At 41.4% G+C, this 19,823-nt stretch overlaps 1 protein-coding gene across 1 annotated transcript; it reads right to left on the reverse strand.

Annotated features, from left to right (window-relative positions):
- Positions 1-10,621: 10,621 nt before the first annotated feature.
- LOC139968100 (uncharacterized) lies at positions 10,622-19,211 on the reverse strand. Its single transcript, XM_071972464.1, has 2 exons — positions 18,176-19,211; positions 10,622-11,863 (listed from the first exon to the last, which is right to left on the reverse strand). The coding sequence occupies exons 1-2, from the start codon at positions 18,579-18,581 to the stop codon at positions 11,337-11,339; spliced, it is 933 nt and encodes a 310-aa protein (XP_071828565.1). The 5' UTR covers positions 18,582-19,211; the 3' UTR covers positions 10,622-11,336.
- Between the last annotated feature and the right edge of the window lie 612 nt (positions 19,212-19,823).

Consider the following 19,823-nt stretch of genomic DNA (forward strand, 5'->3'; position numbering starts at 1 on the left):
AGGTACTAAAAAGGGCTTCGTTTTCCTGGCACTTTGCCAAGTTTCGAGAACGTTCTCTTCCTGGCAGTTTGCCAAGGTACTACGAGACTGTACTAGAATCGCTTCAGTTTTGCGCATTTTGACATGCTCTAGAGGGGGTTCCACAAGCGTTTTAAACAACAAAACACAAGTAAGGTTTCAAACCTAGACATATGGCGATGAATTATAATGAGAGAGAAGTATAATTAGCGAGGAGAATATGACCCATGAATGCCCAGGAAATCTATGTCATGTCCTGGTTTCTGCTGGTACTCGTTAAACACACATTTGGGATGTGTAGTGATAAATGGTGTAGCGATTGCAGTGTCTTTCCGCAATTGATTCGAACCTGTCGTTGCAGCTCAAGCTGCTAGTTCCGGGGGGCAACACTCCCCTGATGAAAGAGACTTTTCCCCCTCTTGGAAGCGGGATTAACTTTGAGGCTGGGGATACGTATATCTCCGTTTGCCGTGGGAACCTCGCTCGGGCCGGCTTTCTTTTCGGATTGGGCGTTTGCCCTTACTACCCCGTTCTGGGGGCCCAGCAGTTGTTGATCTCATCGGTTCCCGGCTCCGGGACCGGCTCCTGGGATCCGGAGTGGAACCTCGGTTCCGCACTCCCTGTGAGGGCTCGCCGGACCCGTGGTCTCGTCGGACCCGGGCCCCCGGAGCCCATCTCGGTGTGCGTACCTAGCCGGGTACCACTCCCCTCGACCTGGACATTCTGTCCGTTCCGGTCGGAATTTCAAATGGGCTATTTATTGGCCTTGAGCCTTGCCCTTGCCTTCACCCTTGGTCATAGAATCCGGACGGTGCCGGGACCTTGGGGGCAATATCTCTTTCTCCTCTCTCTCTCTCCTCCGGCCTCTCTCGCCGGACTCGGGCTCCCGGAGCCTATCTTCCTCAAAATAACCCCCCTATCATCCCAGGGAGGGATCGCTGGACCTCCCATCTACCACAACGTTTTAAGTTTTACCTCTTAAAGTGCCCCCAGTCAACAGGAGGGGGTTTCAAGAAGACGTATTTTTTCACAGTTTTCAAAACAAAAACACCTATTTTCCCATAAATAGAATTCATAATGATAAATAACCTTTCCTGATAAGAAAATTACACGGTCTTGGTAGCTAACGCAAGCTGATAGTCTCTGCTACTTACCCTGAAATGGTGTTGTCGCTGAAATCCCATGTGTGGGCGTGAGGAGGGTCCAAGAGAGGTCCAAAAGCGAGATTCCTCCTTATACTCTCATGTTAAATTTTGTATTTTTTCTGTTTTTTCTCTCAAAATAACCCCCCTATCACCCTAGGGGGGATCGCACTCCCAATTATGTTACCATTTTGGACAGCAGACACCCTAGTGGTGGTACCCTGTCAAAATGGGCCCAAAAGGGCCTGGCTCCTGTGCGTGGTAAGGCCTGCAAGGTCCAAAGCGGGTTCCCTCCGTATACTCTAACGTTAAATTATTGACTTATTTCGTGGGTTTTCACAAAACAACCCCCCTATCACCCTTGGGAGGAATCGCACCCCCAATTATTGTACCATTTTGGACAGCAGACACCCTAGTGGGGGTACCCTGTCAAAATGGGCCCAAAAGGGCCTGGCTCCTGTGCGTGGTAAGGCCTGCAAGGTCCAAAAGCGGGTTTCCTCCACTCTAACGTTAAATTATTGACTTATTTCGGGGGTTTTCACAAAATAGCCCCCCTATCACCCTTGGGAGGAATCGCACCCCCAATAATTGTACCATTTTGGACAGCAGACACCCCAGTGGGGGTACCCTGTCAAAATGGGCCAAAAAGGGTCAAGACCCTGTGCGTGGTAAGGCCTGCAAGGTCCAAAAGCGGGTTTCATCCGTATACTCTAACGTTAAATTATTGTCTAATTTCGGTGTTTTTCACAAAATAACCCCCCTATCACCCTAGGGGGATCGCACTCCAAATTATGTTACCATTTTGGACAGCAGACACCCTAGTGGTGGTACCCTGTCAAAATGGGCCCAAAAAGACCAGGCTCATGTGCGTGGTAAGGCCTGCAAAGTCCAAAAGCGGGTTTCCTCCGTATACTCTTATGTTAAATTATTGACTACTTTCGGTGTTTTTCACAAAATAACCCCCCTATCACCCTAGGGGGGATCGCACTCCAAATTATGTTACCATTTTGGACAGCAGACACCCTAGTGGTGGTATCCTGTAAAATTGGGCCAAAAATGGTCAGGCCCTGTGCGTGGTAAGGCCTGTAAGGTCCATAAGTGGGTTTCCTCCCAATACTCTAATGTTAAATTTTGTATTTTTTCGTTTTTTTTTCTCAAAATAACCCCCCTATCACCCTAGGGGGGATCGCACTCCCAATTATGTTACCATTTTGGACAGCAGACACCCTAGTGGTGGTACCCTGTCAAAATGGGCCCAAAAGGGCCTGGCTCCTGTGCGTGGTAAGGCCTGCAAGGTCCAAAGCGGGTTCCCTCCGTATACTCTAACGTTAAATTATTGACTTATTTCGTGGGTTTTCACAAAACAACCCCCCTATCACCCTTGGGAGGAATCGCACCCCCAATTATTGTACCATTTTGGACAGCAGACACCCTAGTGGGGGTACCCTGTCAAAATGGGCCCAAAAGGGCCTGGCTCCTGTGCGTGGTAAGGCCTGCAAGATCCAAAGCGGGTTTCCTCCACTCTAACGTTAAATTATTGACTTATTTCGGGGGTTTTCACAAAATAGCCCCCCTATCACCCTTGGGAGGAATCGCACCCCCAATAATTGTACCATTTTGGACAGCAGACACCCCAGTGGGGGTACCCTGTCAAAATGGGCCCAAAAGGGTCAAGACCCTGTGCGTGGTAAGGCCTGCAAGGTCCAAAAGCGGGTTTCATCCGTATACTCTAACGTTAAATTATTGTCTAATTTCGGTGTTTTTCACAAAATAACCCCCCTATCACCCTAGGGGGATCGCACTCCAAATTATGTTACCATTTTGGACAGCAGACACCCTAGTGGTGGTACCCTGTCAAAATGGGCCCAAAAAGACCAGGCTCATGTGCGTGGTAAGGCCTGCAAAGTCCAAAAGCGGGTTTCCTCCGTATACTCTTATGTTAAATTATTGACTACTTTCGGTGTTTTTCACAAAATAACCCCCCTATCACCCTAGGGGGGATCGCACTCCAAATTATGTTACCATTTTGGACAGCAGACACCCTAGTGGTGGTATCCTGTAAAATTGGGCCAAAAATGGTCAGGCCCTGTGCGTGGTAAGGCCTGTAAGGTCCATAAGTGGGTTTCCTCCCAATACTCTAATGTTAAATTTTGTATTTTTTCGTTTTTTTTTCTCAAAATAACCCCCCTATCACCCTAGGGGGGATCGCACTCCCAATTATGTTACCATTTTGGACAGCAGACACCCTAGTGGGGGTACCCTGTCAAAATGGGCCCAAAAAGACCAGGCTCATGTGCGTGGTAAGGCCTGCAAGGTCCAAAAGCGGGTTTCCTCCGTATACTCTAATGTTAAATTATTGACTAATTTCGGTGTTTTTCACAAAATAACCCCCCTATCACCCTAGGGGGGATCGCACTCCCAATAATGTTACCATTTTGGACAGCAGACACCCTAGTGGTGGTACCCTGTCAAAATGGGCCCAAAAGGGCCTGGCTCCTGTGCGTGGTAAGGCCTGCAAGGTCCAAAGCGGGTTCCCTCCGTATACTCTAACGTTAAATTATTGACTTATTTCGGGGGTTTTCACAAAACAACCCCCCTATCACCCTTGGGAGGAATCGCACCCCCAATTATTGTACCATTTTGGACAGCAGACACCCTAGTGGGGGTACCCTGTCAAAATGGGCCCAAAAGGGCCTGGCTCCTGTGCGTGGTAAGGCCTGCAAGGTCCAAAAGCGGGTTTCCTCCACTCATAACGTTAAATTATTGACTTATTTCGGGGGTTTTCACAAAATAGCCCCCCTATCACCCTTGGGAGGAATCGCACCCCCAATAATTGTACCATTTTGGACAGCAGACACCCCAGTGGGGGTACCCTGTCAAAATGGGCCAAAAAGGGTCAAGACCCTGTGCGTGGTAAGGCCTGCAAGGTCCAAAAGCGGGTTTCATCCGTATACTATAACGTTAAATTATTGTCTAATTTCGGTGTTTTTCACAAAATAACCCCCCTATCACCCTAGGGGGATCGCACTCCAAATTATGTTACCATTTTGGACAGCAGACACCCTAGTGGTGGTACCCTGTCAAAATGGGCCCAAAAAGACCAGGCCCATGTGCGTGGTAAGGCCTGCAAGGTCCAAAAGCGGGTTTCCTCCGTATACTCTAATGTTAAATTATTGACTAATTTCGGTGTTTTTCACAAAATAACCCCCCTATCACCCTAGGGGGGATCGCACTCCAAATTATGTTACCATTTTGGACAGCAGACACCCTAGTGATGGTATCCTGTAAAATTGGGCCAAAAATGGTCAGGCCCTGTGCGTGGTAAGGCCTGTAAGGTCCATAAGTGGGTTTCCTCCCAATACTCTAATGTTAAATTTTGTATTTTTTCGTTTTTTTTTCTCAAAATAACCCCCCTATCACCCTAGGGGGGATCGCACTCCCAATAATGTTACCATTTTGGACAGCAGACACCCTAGTGGTGGTACCCTGTCAAAATGGGCCCAAAAGGGCCTGGCTCCTGTGCGTGGTAAGGCCTGCAAGGTCCAAAGCGGGTTCCCTCCGTATACTCTAACGTTAAATTATTGACTTATTTCGGGGGTTTTCACAAAACAACCCCCCTATCACCCTTGGGAGGAATCGCACCCCCAATTATTGTACCATTTTGGACAGCAGACACCCTAGTGGGGGTACCCTGTCAAAATGGGCCCAAAAGGGCCTGGCTCCTGTGCGTGGTAAGGCCTGCAAGGTCCAAAAGCGGGTTTCCTCCACTCATAACGTTAAATTATTGACTTATTTCGGGGGTTTTCACAAAATAACCCCCCTATCACCCTAGGGGGGATCGCACTCCAAATTATGTGACCATTTTGGACAGCAGACACCCTAGTGATGGTATCCTGTAAAATTGGGCCAAAAATGGTCAGGCCCTAAGCGTGGTAAGGCCTGTAAGGTCCATAAGTGGGTTTCCTCCCAATACTCTAATGTTAAATTTTGTATTTTTTCGTTTTTTTTTCTCAAAATAACCCCCCTATCACCCTAGGGGGGATCGCACTCCCAATAATGTTACCATTTTGGACAGCAGACACCCTAGTGGTGGTACCCTGTCAAAATGGGCCCAAAAGGGCCTGGCTCCTGTGCGTGGTAAGGCCTGCAAGGTCCAAAGCGGGTTCCCTCCGTATACTCTAACGTTAAATTATTGACTTATTTCGGGGGTTTTCACAAAACAACCCCCCTATCACCCTTGGGAGGAATCGCACCCCCAATTATTGTACCATTTTGGACAGCAGACACCCTAGTGGGGGTACCCTGTCAAAATGGGCCCAAAAGGGCCTGGCTCCTGTGCGTGGTAAGGCCTGCAAGGTCCAAAAGCGGGTTTCCTCCACTCATAACGTTAAATTATTGACTTATTTCGGGGGTTTTCACAAAATAGCCCCCCTATCACCCTTGGGAGGAATCGCACCCCCAATAATTGTACCATTTTGGACAGCAGACACCCCAGTGGGGGTACCCTGTCAAAATGGGCCAAAAAGGGTCAAGACCCTGTGCGTGGTAAGGCCTGCAAGGTCCAAAAGCGGGTTTCATCCGTATACTATAACGTTAAATTATTGTCTAATTTCGGTGTTTTTCACAAAATAACCCCCCTATCACCCTAGGGGGATCGCACTCCAAATTATGTTACCATTTTGGACAGCAGACACCCTAGTGGTGGTACCCTGTCAAAATGGGCCCAAAAAGACCAGGCCCATGTGCGTGGTAAGGCCTGCAAGGTCCAAAAGCGGGTTTCCTCCGTATACTCTAATGTTAAATTATTGACTAATTTCGGTGTTTTTCACAAAATAACCCCCCTATCACCCTAGGGGGGATCGCACTCCAAATTATGTTACCATTTTGGACAGCAGACACCCTAGTGATGGTATCCTGTAAAATTGGGCCAAAAATGGTCAGGCCCTGTGCGTGGTAAGGCCTGTAAGGTCCATAAGTGGGTTTCCTCCCAATACTCTAATGTTAAATTTTGTATTTTTTCGTTTTTTTTTCTCAAAATAACCCCCCTATCACCCTAGGGGGGATCGCACTCCCAATAATGTTACCATTTTGGACAGCAGACACCCTAGTGGTGGTACCCTGTCAAAATGGGCCCAAAAGGGCCTGGCTCCTGTGCGTGGTAAGGCCTGCAAGGTCCAAAGCGGGTTCCCTCCGTATACTCTAACGTTAAATTATTGACTTATTTCGGGGGTTTTCACAAAACAACCCCCCTATCACCCTTGGGAGGAATCGCACCCCCAATTATTGTACCATTTTGGACAGCAGACACCCTAGTGGGGGTACCCTGTCAAAATGGGCCCAAAAGGGCCTGGCTCCTGTGCGTGGTAAGGCCTGCAAGGTCCAAAAGCGGGTTTCCTCCACTCATAACGTTAAATTATTGACTTATTTCGGGGGTTTTCACAAAATAGCCCCCCTATCACCCTTGGGAGGAATCGCACCCCCAATAATTGTACCATTTTGGACAGCAGACACCCCAGTGGGGGTACCCTGTCAAAATGGGCCAAAAAGGGTCAAGACCCTGTGCGTGGTAAGGCCTGCAAGGTCCAAAAGCGGGTTTCATCCGTATACTATAACGTTAAATTATTGTCTAATTTCGGTGTTTTTCACAAAATAACCCCCCTATCACCCTAGGGGGATCGCACTCCAAATTATGTTACCATTTTGGACAGCAGACACCCTAGTGGTGGTACCCTGTCAAAATGGGCCCAAAAAGACCAGGCCCATGTGCGTGGTAAGGCCTGCAAGGTCCAAAAGCGGGTTTCCTCCGTATACTCTTATGTTAAATTATTGACTAATTTCTGTGTTTTTCACAAAATAACCCCCCTATCACCCTAGGGGGGATCGCACTCCAAATTATGTTACCATTTTGGACAGCAGACACCCTAGTGGTGGTATCCTGTAAAATTGGGCCAAAAATGGTCAGGCCCTGTGCGTGGTAAGGCCTGTAAGGTCCATAAGTGGGTTTCCTCCCAATACTCTAATGTTAAATTTTGTATTTTTTCGTTTTTTTTTCTCAAAATAACCCCCCTATCACCCTAGGGGGGATCGCACTCCCAATTATGTTACCATTTTGGACAGCAGACACCCTAGTGGTGGTACCCTGTCAAAATGGGCCCAAAAGGGCCTGGCTCCTGTGCGTGGTAAGGCCTGCAAGGTCCAAAGCGGGTTCCCTCCGTATACTCTAACGTTAAATTATTGACTTATTTCGGGGGTTTTCACAAAACAACCGCCCTATCACCCTTGGGAGGAATCGCATCCCCAATTATTGTACCATTTTGGACAGCAGACACCCTAGTGGGGGTACCCTGTCAAAATGGGCCCAAAAGGGCCTGGCTCCTGTGCGTGGTAAGGCCTGCAAGGTCCAAAAGCGGGTTTCCTCCACTCTACGTTAAATTATTGACTTATTTCGGGGGATTTCACAAAATAGCCCCCCCCTATCACCCTTGGGAGGAATCGCACCCCCAATAATTGTACCATTTTGGACAGCAGACACCCTAGTGGGGGTACCTTGTCAAAATGGGCCAAAAAGGGTCAAGACCCTGTGCGTGGTAAGGCCTGCAAGGTCCAAAAGCGGGTTTCCTCCGTATACTCTAACGTTAAATTATTGTCTAATTTCGGTGTTTTTCACAAAATAACCCCCCTAACACCCTAGGGGGATCGCACTCCAAATTATGTTACCATTTTGGACAGCAGACACCCTAGTGGTGGTATCCTGTAAAATTGGGCCAAAAAGGGCCTGGCCCCTGTGCGTGGTAAGGCCTGTAAGGTCCATAAGTGGGTTTGCTCCCGATACTCTAATTAATGTTAAATTTTGTATTTTTTCGTTTTTTTCTCAAAATAACCGCCCTATCACCCTTGGGAGGAATCGCACCCCCAATTATTGTACCATTTTGGACAGCAGACACCCTAGTGGGGGTACCCTGTCAAAATGGGCCCAAAAGGGCCTGGCTCCTGTGCGTGGTAAGGCCTGCAAGGTCCAAAAGCGGGTTTCCTCCGTATACTCTTATGTTAAATTATTGTCTAATTTCGGTGTTTTCACAAAATAACCGCCCTATCACCCTAGGGGGATCGCACTCCAAATTATGTTACCATTTTGGACAGCAGACACCCTAGTGGTGGTATCCTGTAAAATTGGGCCAAAAAGGGTCACGCCCCTGTGCGTGGTAAGGCCTGCAAGGTCCAAAAGCGGGTTTCCTCCGTATACTCTAACGTTAAATTATTGTCTAATTTCGGTGTTTTTCACAAAATAACCCCCCTATCACCCTAAGGGGATCGCACTCCCAATTATGTTACCATTTTGGACAGCAGACACCCTAGTGATGGTATCCTGTAAAATTGGGCCAAAAAGGGTCACGCCCCTGTGCGTGGTAAGGCCTGCAAGGTCCATAAGTGGGTGTCCTCCCTATACTCTAATGTTAAAAATATTGTATTTTTTCAATTGTTTCTCAAAATAACCCCCCTATCACCCTTGGGAGGGATTGCATCCCCAATTATGTTACCATTTTGGACAGCAGACACCCTAGTGGTGGTACCCTGTCAAAATGGGCCTAAAAGGGCCTGGCCCCTTGTGCGTGGTAAGGCCTGCAAGGTCCAAAAGCGGGTTTCCTCCCTAGCCTTTTATGTAAAATTTTGTATTTTTTTCGGTTTTTTCTCGAATTAACCCCCCCTTTCACCCAGGGAGGGATCGCACCCCCTATTATTGTACCATGTTGGTCAGCAGACACCCTGGTTTTGGTACCACAATGAAAATATTACAATAATCACAATAATAATGATAATAATGATAATAATAATGAATATGCCAAATTGACCAAAGAAGGTTTTGAGCAAACTACTCTCTTCCACTTGAAAATGCCACATTAACCAATGCACTAATATAAGAGAGGGAACACGGGAAAAGTTTCGCGCGCTCCGCGCACGTATAGCACAGTATTTAGAGTACGATGGAAATGAACTTGACAAATGTGATACGGGGAGTCAGCCTAGTCAGGTATGTTTTAATTCCTCGCTTGCCCGATGGTAATACTCCAGATTCTTTGCACCAAGGTGTGTCATACAGCTCCCCACCCACCAAGACTGACACGCCCTCCCAAATTGGTCAAATGGTAGGCAGTATCCACTCTCTCTGGCTGATCATTTGGGAAATATCGCGCAATTCAGTCCAATATAACGTATGCGTTCCCGCGGGCAAATATGGTATATCCCAAAAAATTCTGTACGCATAGGTACACCATGGGTATGTATACCCACCTCATGACCCAAAGATGAAAAACTGAATAAATATATAAATGACATGAGCCGTCAGGGAAGTTTGTTGTTATTTTGGGCTCAGACGTGCATTCAGAATCCCCTCAATTTTTGTTTTCAGCTCAACTCAACATATATCACTTCCGCCATATGCACAACGTGCATGAAAATTCTCTGGCTATGCGCCCCATGTGTCAATAGTGTCTATTAGAAACTATTCCCAATAAGTTATTAGAAGGGGGGGGGGGGGGGAACGATGGTTGAGTTGCGGTGATAAATAGGTCGAGGTTACGGGCTTGGACGTGAAATGCATCTCAAGGGGATAGGATGCCGATTGCCGTAACTAATATGGTAAAATATATATAAAATTTAATAATGTTAACCCACAAAGACTGCATATTTCAGGGAAAATTAAGAGTGGCAAAAGTTTATCTAAATGCCACCATTTTACATGTAGGCACTACTGGGATTCAAAAAAAATTCAAAAGGGGAGGGTGTCACACCATCCCCTTATACTCCTCCCTCAGGCCACAATTCAGTGGCGCCCACCTGGTCGACTGCCCCCTAGATCCGCCCTTGGAGTTAGGGGTTTGGAATTGTAATTTTTTACCCTGTTTTAGCAGCCTCTATGATATGGAAATATAATATAAGGTTAGGGTATAAATTATGGTTAGGATTGATATGCAAGAACAAATTAAAATAACTTCTGGGTACAGAATCTAGTACCAAAAACAGTTCAGAGTACTGAAAGTCCTACATACACGGGGAATCACACACACTGACAATTGTGGAGCATCCAAATTGAGCTCAGGTATTTGACAAAAACACAGTTGTGGGGCATGGTAAAATTAGAGGGCGTTTTGAAAAAGTTTGGTTATTCCATAACTCACACTAAAAAACATTATGTAAATTCACTTCTAGGTCAAACTATCAATTGCTTTAAATTAACTCCTTAATGATATTTGATAATTTTAATGTGGAATAGGCAAAAACAGTTGTGGGGCGCCCCACAACTGCAGGTTACACAAAAATCGGATCAACAATTGAATGTGTGTGTCAGTTCTGCTGCCCCACAATGGTGTGGCATGTAAGAACACACATACATACATACATACATACATACACACACACACACGCCAACCTGACTGCATAGGTTCCTTTTGCTAAAGCAAGGAACCAAAAAGTGATTGTAAACAAGGGAAGATTGGAAATTATTTCACGTCTTGACAGCAAGATACCAAACTTTTAAGAGAAAAGCTACTTAAGCTCTTTTGAGTGGCAGATTGGAGTGATAAGCCCACCCATATTGTATACAGAGGGAGAGAAAGCGTTCCCCTTTTTCTCTTCTTTCACAACACACTAGTAGATCTAGCTTTGACGAAACACATCCACCCACCCTTCAGACGGCTAGTTCGCGACCGTGGTCAAAAATCTCTTATTACACTCGAAATGTATTGATATAATATTACTTTAACATATACACACGCACCTGGAATATATGCTTTTCAGAACAGCTAGGCAATACCATTGACACATTCAAGTAGTAGGCATACTATATCATATACATATCGATAAAAAGATTTCATTTTCTTTCTCAAAATAGGACCAAAATGTGTTGTCATGGTAACAGGGATTGCTTGCGTGGTCACGTGGTAACGTATGGTGTCACAGCTACGCTTGTGAGCAGGTGGATTAATCCTCGATGGGGGGAATTTTGTAGTGTTCCCCTGTCCGATCGAAGAGTTCAGAAACGGGGCCACTGACGATTCTTTGTTGACTGGAACATCCCGGGTTATATGCATATTCATATCCTCTGATTCTCAATCAATTCCCATCGAAAGATATGGCCATCATACATGAATAATCATCAAGTATATCTTGATGAATCCTTCAATGGCTAAACAACATTGGATGAAGCGGGTGACTCGCGAGGGGAAAAAATGGCGGATAGAAGTTGATCTGTGGACACATCTGAGACTGTGCTAGGAGGGGATCAGGGTAGGCAGCAGGGAGGGGCTGGTAGGGATTATCCCGGAAGAGGACTTTGACGGCAACTTTCTTGGCTGGTGAAGGAGACATCATCTCGGCGGCCATTTGCTTCCTTTTCGTCTTGTATCTCCGATTCTGGAACCATATTTTGATTTGTTGTTCAGTGAGTTTGAGAGCAGCGGCGAGATCTCCCCTCTCTGGACCAGAGAGATACCGCTGATGCCTAAACCGCCTCTCCAGTTCGTAAACTTGTGCGTGGGAGAAAGCTGCCCGTGAGCGCTTTTTTCGCGGCGCGTTCGAACCGCTCGTGGATGAGGAAGAGGAGGAGAGTGACTCCGTTTTTGAGAGCGAGTCACTGTTTTGGTCAGAAGTACTCTGTACGCTGTGTGGTCGCGAGGGTGGTTTGGAATCAGTTGAGTCACACTGTCCTGTGAACAGAAAGAAATATAAGAGCAATAAGTCAACGTTTTTACTCATTAAGGAAATTTGTTTAGACAGGGAAGATAGCAATGCGGTCGGGAGTGGTATTACCAAATGGAGTGGTTCAGAGAAAAGATATTTCAAACTCCGCGGGTGGACAAAAAACCCACTCAGTTATACGACGGGGTATAGAGCAAAAGAACTAAAACACGAAAGAGTGAATGACCTAATGTTTTCCTGAAGAAGATATGTTTATTATGATCGCCGTAAAAGTCAGTATCGCGTATTTCGACCTTGCCTTGTTTTCACGGTCGTAAACAATGAGTTTATAGTTTATCTTTATGTGGTTTGTTGTAAAACATAACATCCTTAGCGAAACCATATCATGTTGAGTGTAAAAATTGTTTATTTTCACGATTAAAACGTTTCGAAAGATTTTTTTATACTTTAATCGAGGACACTTATATATGCAAAGTATTAGTGTTCAATGTTGTTTCTATTTAAGTTATGACTATACTATAACCTTCGTAAAGAAATACGTGGTGGGTGTCTCCCTTGATTACCAACAATGATAAAATTTATATTGATTCTAAGAAGAAGAAAAAAAAGTTTTCCAACTTGTTAATTTTTTTTTATCAACCCAAATGGAAATGAAAGGGGAATATCTTGGATCTTTATTGTAAAGATACATTAATGTTAATTCTTAAGAAATCAGGTGCATAAATTTCATAACGATAAGTTACGATGTGTTTAACGATGTGTTTTACTCAAGTTGGTAAGTTTTAAATGGCCTCGATGGGCAATCAGAAGGCTGCTAATTAATTAACTTAATGACTCAAGTGTGACAGTAACGTATCATGACTTTCTCCATGAAACCGGCAAAATGGAGTGGAAGGGGTGTAGGGGTGTGTGCTGGTGGAGAGGGAGGGGGGTTGGGGTTGGAGAGAGAGAATGTTATCGAAACTGGAAAATGACAACAGTGAGTGTTCAACTCCCGCCCCCCCCCCCCATGCGCCCAATCTCTATCTCATGCTCACTTTCCATATAATAAATTAATAATAACATCCGGTTATGTCATCACTTGTCGGTGAACAACTGCCGGTATGTGTTATCTTACATAGAGAGAAGTCTTTCTACACGCTGAAGGAGCATGAATGCTTGCACTGTATAATACTGTAGAGAGGACATGCTTACATCAACATTCAAGAATCACAAACATGCAGCAAGATTTCACATCTCCGGGTTATATATTATGTCCTTCCTCTAACCGTCATATATTCTCTCTCTCACTCGAGAAACGCCATGAAAATAACGATTTTAAGAATAACAGATCGCCTAAATATGTTGTACCCTATTCCTTGTGAATCAAAAGAATGATTTATGAAGACCCTCTCTCTCTGGAAGAGGTTACAGGGGTTTAGTGGCTGCACTTGGCCGTTTCGCTTTTAGCAAAAACACACCAAAGTGAGGAGGATGACAGTCCGACAACAAACATATTCAATTAAATTTATTTCCTTGTTTGAGCAGAGAAAAAAGTTTATCTACGATTAATTTGAAGCTTGGGTAATACTTTCAGCTCTTCTTAAAGAGGATTCTTTTGTTTCCGTTTAAGGTTGGTTGGAAAAGCTTTGTTTAACTAAGACTGTAAAGTGTGATAAATGCAAATGATTAATAGACTTGACCCAAGAAGATAATCAAAGAAGATTCATCGTCTTGTTGAGACGGCAAAAATAATAGCCATTTATCCCTGAGAAAACATGAGGAGTAGAGTTGGGGAGAGGCAGGAGAGATGATGAAAAGAATGGCATGGTGTAATTCCTTTGTCTTATTAGAATAAGAAGACTTCATGCGTACAAAACAAAAGTGACAGTTATTGTTCAATTAAAAAAATCTTAAATTAATTACTCAATTAGTTACATATACAAACAATTTAGTACCGAGAACAGCGCAGAGCATGCGCACAATGGCGCTCTCGATTCTTTGTTTCAGTAATCATCCGTGACAAATTTTAATCCAGTTGAAATATTCGAGTCACAAATTGGCGCAAAATTGATCTCGAAATAAAGTTTAGGTTTGTTTATAAGTTCTTACTTAATTATATTGCTGACTAAGGTATGCTCAATTCTTTATAATTTTGGAATGTGTAACTATAGAACTAAACTACTAAATATAGATTTGAAAAATACATTTCTGACATAACAGAACTATGATTTCATATCCAATTATTTTTCAGTTTTCTCGTGTCTCGTTCCTGCATGTCAAATATCAAAATAATTACTCACTATTTGAGTGCAACCGCGCGTAAAACGTTAATCTAAGAAATGTCTATACCTTAAATCTCTAGTATTTCGATGTCGGAGTCGCAAAAACTTTTGAAATTTTACTGTAAGCTTCAAACCCTTTAATTTTACACACTTTTCTTCAAATAAATCAGAATATCCTTAGTTTATTATCTGCATTTAAGAAAGTCAATAATGACAAGAAATACTTAATCGAGAAGGAGAGATCACTGAATCTTGTCAGCTAAGATAATTTTGTTTATTAAACATTTCGAAATGAAGGAACTTTAAGTCAGATTTCGAAATGAAGGAACTTTAAGTCAGATTTCGAAATGAAGGAACTTTAAGTCAGATTTTATAAAAGAAATTGTGCTAAAGAGTCTTTTAGAAAGACTTGTTTTTAGATTTCCGTAAACAAACTGTATGTTTACTGTGATTTAAACAGACGGACCAACACTTAATTCCAGGAGGTTGTTCTCTTACAATACGAAAACAATATCAATTTATATTAAAATTTGTCATTTTCATGCTTTTCATGGTTTGCTCGTTGTTGTTGTTGTTGTTTTTGCTTTTTTACAAAACGACTTCATTTTTTTCTCGTGTCTTTAAATATTTATACTGAACTAATTGTTAAAAGATTTAAAATATCATATAAACATCATTTGAAAAAGAGTGGATGAATTGAAATTTTGGTAATTGAAGTGAACTGACCCCCCATTTACAAATTTCTTTTAATTTTTGACAATGTGGAATCATATATTTTACTCCTGATCAATGTTATGATATAAACATTACCACCATGTTACAGTTTAGGCGGTTATGCCTACTTGTAGGTACGGTTGTTTCATTACTCAAATTTCATTGTATTCTGTTGCACATTATTATAATTGTAATGTTCTTTTTTACCGTTTGTATAACGCACCAAAATATTCTTGAACTTGTCTTATTTTTTTTTCATTTCTCTCTCTATAAGGTTATTATAGACAATGGGCACAATCGGAGACAATGGATTTCACAAATCTACAGGTTCATTCGTATAACTACATTCGTTCAATACACTAAATTTCTTGGAAGAAACCCATTGTTATAATATTGTTATAATATTATAGACTCATCTCACGGGAATGAGTCTATGCAATGGGTGACCGTACTATACTACTAACTACTCACGCGCGTGACTCATTTCTATGTCAAAAAGTGACCCTACATCGGTCAACAGACGCCCATCCTACACCTGTGGTTAAGGTACTGACATCTTTTCGCCACGGGTAGGTCAAGTTGAGGAATAGTAGTTATACATACACAGCAACCTGCTGTTGCAATAGTCTATAGCAAGCTATATCTATCTTCGTTATTATAGTGTGACAATAAATGTATTCACACGGACCAATGTAAACCCGAAGCAGAAAATACAAAAATTGTATGCGCTGTTTCAATACTCATAGATTGACATGTTCAAACCATATTCATTCCTTTAGGTCAGTAATTTGTAATCAGTCTAAAAATATTAATCTGATAACATATTTGTGGTAAATACGTAGCTTAATATTTGAAATTAAAATATAGTATGTATTTATCTACAAACTGGGGGAATGAACAATGTTTCAGTCAGGGCAAGCTAGATCAGTTTAACAATTGACAAATTTACCACAATAAATTGTGTTATAACTTCATTGTTATTAATATTGTTGTTATAACTTCATACTTGTTTTTTTTTCCGCGATGGCAAACATAAATCAGATTCAATTATACGGAGTAATTTGAACAATGAAGACATTGCCTAATATGACAATAGGAAATATTATAAATACACGCAAATAATAACCATGCAATAATTTCAAAGTGATAATTAATTAATTAATGGGTTAGCCTGTAGATGAACCTAGGAATACAGTAATCTTACAAAGCCTAACTGTCTATTTTTATAAGCACGTAATCAGTTTATAGTAGAGTTATCCTTCATTTGGTTTTTTACTATTTGCTTATCCAATTTTCAATAAAATTGTGCTTAGTTCTTTCCGGAATATAGGACAAAAAAATGAAACATCTATAATTCTATATAACTACTGACTAAACAATGTTTTATGCTCCGTCGTTCATTGACTATATATGTAGTGAAGTATAATCTAATTGATGTACAAAAATATATATCAAAACTTAACAATTATTCGCAAGTTACAGATACGGAGTATATTTTTTCAAATGAAATTCATATATTGTATTCTCATTAATCATTGATCAAATTAGTATTGTTTAGATTGTAAGCGAATTGTATTGTGACATTGTGTAAACGAATTGATCAGTTTTTAGTTTATAAGTATACCGTAATCAACGGTAAAGGTTTACATCATTCATGTACTTATTTGTCAGGGGAGTTGTTCCCTAACAACTTTACATTTATGGACTAAGTAAGCATTATGTATCTTCTACTTTGTATAGGTACCGACTTCAAACGATTTAAAATATATAGTGTTGAAACTAAACCTTAACACAGAGTTTGAGTTATTCCATCCATGAAGCTATACAATGAACCCCTGTCTTAATTTATAGTCGCATTGTTTTCTTATTTTGTTTTGTTTAATCACGCTAATTTGATTTGATTTGATTTTCTAGTTTTTCTATTGTTCCTTTTTGAATTATTAGTATTAGTAGCTTACAGTTCAAAGGAATACCATAAACTAAAGGCTCTACGTGTTCATGGTATATAAATGCGCAAGGTAAAATTCCTCTGTAAAGCTATATGAATAACATCATGTTTAATAAGTAATATAATTTGCTGGTATAACAGAAAACTGTTTTGCTGGTATAACAGAAAATTGTTTTTTATGTTAAATGTCATTTTACGTTACTCAAATATTTAATGCTAGGAGAGTATTTTAAACTTCAAGCCCTCGCGTTTGCATAGTAGTACAGCAAAGGCATTGAAAGGAAGAAGTCAATTTCTCAAATTAACTATAGACTACAAAAAAATATGTATATATAGGCGTCTACAAAAATTATCATGAAATTTACCTTAAACTGGCAGTGGTTCCAACATTTCTAGTATTTTTATTAGTATTATTTCAATTTATATAGTTTCAATGGATTTTCATCCTCAATAATGCAATTATCTGTAGAATATTTGCCTTTTATTCAAACGTTATTGTTTAATTAAAACACTGAATACCCAGTACATATCAATTATTGGTCTCATAACTCATTACTATTGTTGTTTAATAATTTAGACTGCATGAGACGTATAGGTACACAAATCCATGTATTCAAATGTTTCTTATTTTAAGTTAAGTTACTACAATATTCATTTCATTCTTGGCTCAATTTCTCTATAACATGATGGATTAACACTTATTCGTGTTTTTGCAGGTCAATCTATGGAAATATTAAAACATGCTTTTATATATTCAGGGCTATCACAGGCATAAATCAGAAGAAGAATTATGAATCTACAAAATAAGGCTAAATGAAATGATGACCCATTTATTGAATCCTGATAGAAGGTAATACCAGAAATTTCTCGAATATGCATGTCGGCTTTATACCGGTGATGAGTATCAAAAGAAGAAAATTAATTTCTCGAGATTTGCATAATTCTTTCCACTAATCCGTTACTATTTATCTTTATCGAAAGTCCTGTAATTAAAACTAATTTGATATATTTAGGCAAATATGAAATATGGAACATATAGGACAATATATATGATGACTTGGTTACTTCCCATTTTCGCGTCGGATTTTATTAAATGCTATGCAATCATTATGAATTTCTTGCGCGATATAACCAAGTTATTGTTATTTTCTATTAAGTTAAAGATATTTACGAGGAATTCTCTATGGTGATAACTGACTCAGAATTGATCACATCCATTATTAACATTTCGACGGTGTATACGTCGGTGTATATAGGGTCTACCGTTGAGGCCAAATTCATGGTATATACAACGCATTTGTCATAACCACATTTACGTCTTCGACGTAATAATTGAAATTTCAGTTTTTTTTATTTTACGTTCCGTTATATGTGAATCGTTACATTCTTCTTACCTTTTAGCACAGGCGATGATGGCGCAGATCCACGTGACACCATGTCAAGTGTTTCCTTGGCGTCTCTTTCTAATTTCTCCGTCATCTTCCAGCAACTCGTCAGAATATCGTGATTATCAACCCCGGATGCAGAGAGAGCAACTTCTTTTCTACCGACATCGTCCGTTGAACAAGTCAGCTGTTTTCTCCTCTTCACGGCACTTTGGATGTCACGAAGTTCTCGTTGTATCACGGTATATGATAATTCTGTAGTTATTTCACCCTTCGTTACTATTTCATCCGTGTCTCGACATTTACCGAGAATATCATCGATAGAGAACGGGGTGACCCTGGCGTGTCGTATTTGGTCGTCTTGCTTAGCGGAATCCATTTTACTAATCCTTCCTGAAGTCTCAGTTATACACATATAAAATAGATTTGTGAATGAATCCCTGCAAGATAAGGCAACACAATTGCCGTATAGAACTCAACTGCAAAAATAAAAAAGTTCGTGTCTCCTTGTCAGACGCTGAGAGCAAAGTAAACTCTTTCCCCCACTTGTTCGGTATAGTTAATCTCTTCTTGTTCAAGCGAATCGTGAAAACTGAAATACCAGTCCAATGTAGATCGTTATGAATGATCGGCTAGAAGAAAAATATAAAAACCCCAGATGTTTCGTTTGGCTTAAGGTTAATGAGAGAGTTGATAATGCTGCATGGTAGTCTAGTTAAAACAGCGCAAACACCCGTCAATTCTGGATCTTGTAAATGTTTTCTTTGGTTATCTTTCAAACCAATTTGATTGACTAGCGAAATAAACTAACTGAAGAACAACCGACCAATCCAAGCTTGAAGATGAAGAACTTTTAACTCAAACTCTTTCGACCGTACAATTTTTTCCCCTTTCTTTATTCACATATCCAACCGCAGAAAACTTAGGACTACTCCGCCCCTCTTTTCTCATTTAAGAAATTCTCCCTGTGGGATAATCACAATTCTCTGAAGTGACAAGATCATGGAAGATTGACAGGTTTAAGTCCAAACCGCTAGCACAGGCTTCTGAAAGGCTCTATAACCAAACGGTGGGAGGGAGTCTGGGAGAGGTGAAGAAGGCTCCCTATTGGTCGGTACTTGAGATGGGGCTTAACCAGACTCAAACAAAGCCCAGCGTGTTCCGTGGAGGTTCTTGATGACTCTACACGCAATAATTTGGACCATCAAGTGTGCTCCCCCTCAAGAGTTATTGGGAAGTCAAACAACTGATTCTTTTCTTTATTAAAAAACTTTCTATCCTTACCTGAAGGCGAAAACTAAGGATTACTAACGGGTTTATTCAATTGTATCTCACGGGAGCTAAGTACGTCAATTTTATCCTAATTGATAGGTATCAGATACGGAGGGGGGGGGGGTGCTTACCAGATTGGTGATTGATTTCTGTAGAGCCAGTCTTCTTTTTCTACTGCTATGTAAATTTCTTTATTCATGTGGATGCAGTGTCAATTCGAGATGCTAATTAAGGTTTGGGTGTCATAAAGTAAACAAGAACTGATATGAAAAAAAAGGAAAAATTTAGGTCAATAATTTTTGTGAGCTCTTAATGTCAATCATTTTCGACAATAACAATTATAAAAGTTTAAAATGATGAGATAAATGTGACAAAATCATGTTTG

The sequence above is a fragment of the Apostichopus japonicus genome, chromosome 5 (genome assembly GCF_037975245.1).
Source record: "Apostichopus japonicus isolate 1M-3 chromosome 5, ASM3797524v1, whole genome shotgun sequence".
In the NCBI taxonomy this organism is placed as follows: Eukaryota; Metazoa; Echinodermata; class Holothuroidea; order Aspidochirotida; family Stichopodidae; genus Apostichopus; species Apostichopus japonicus.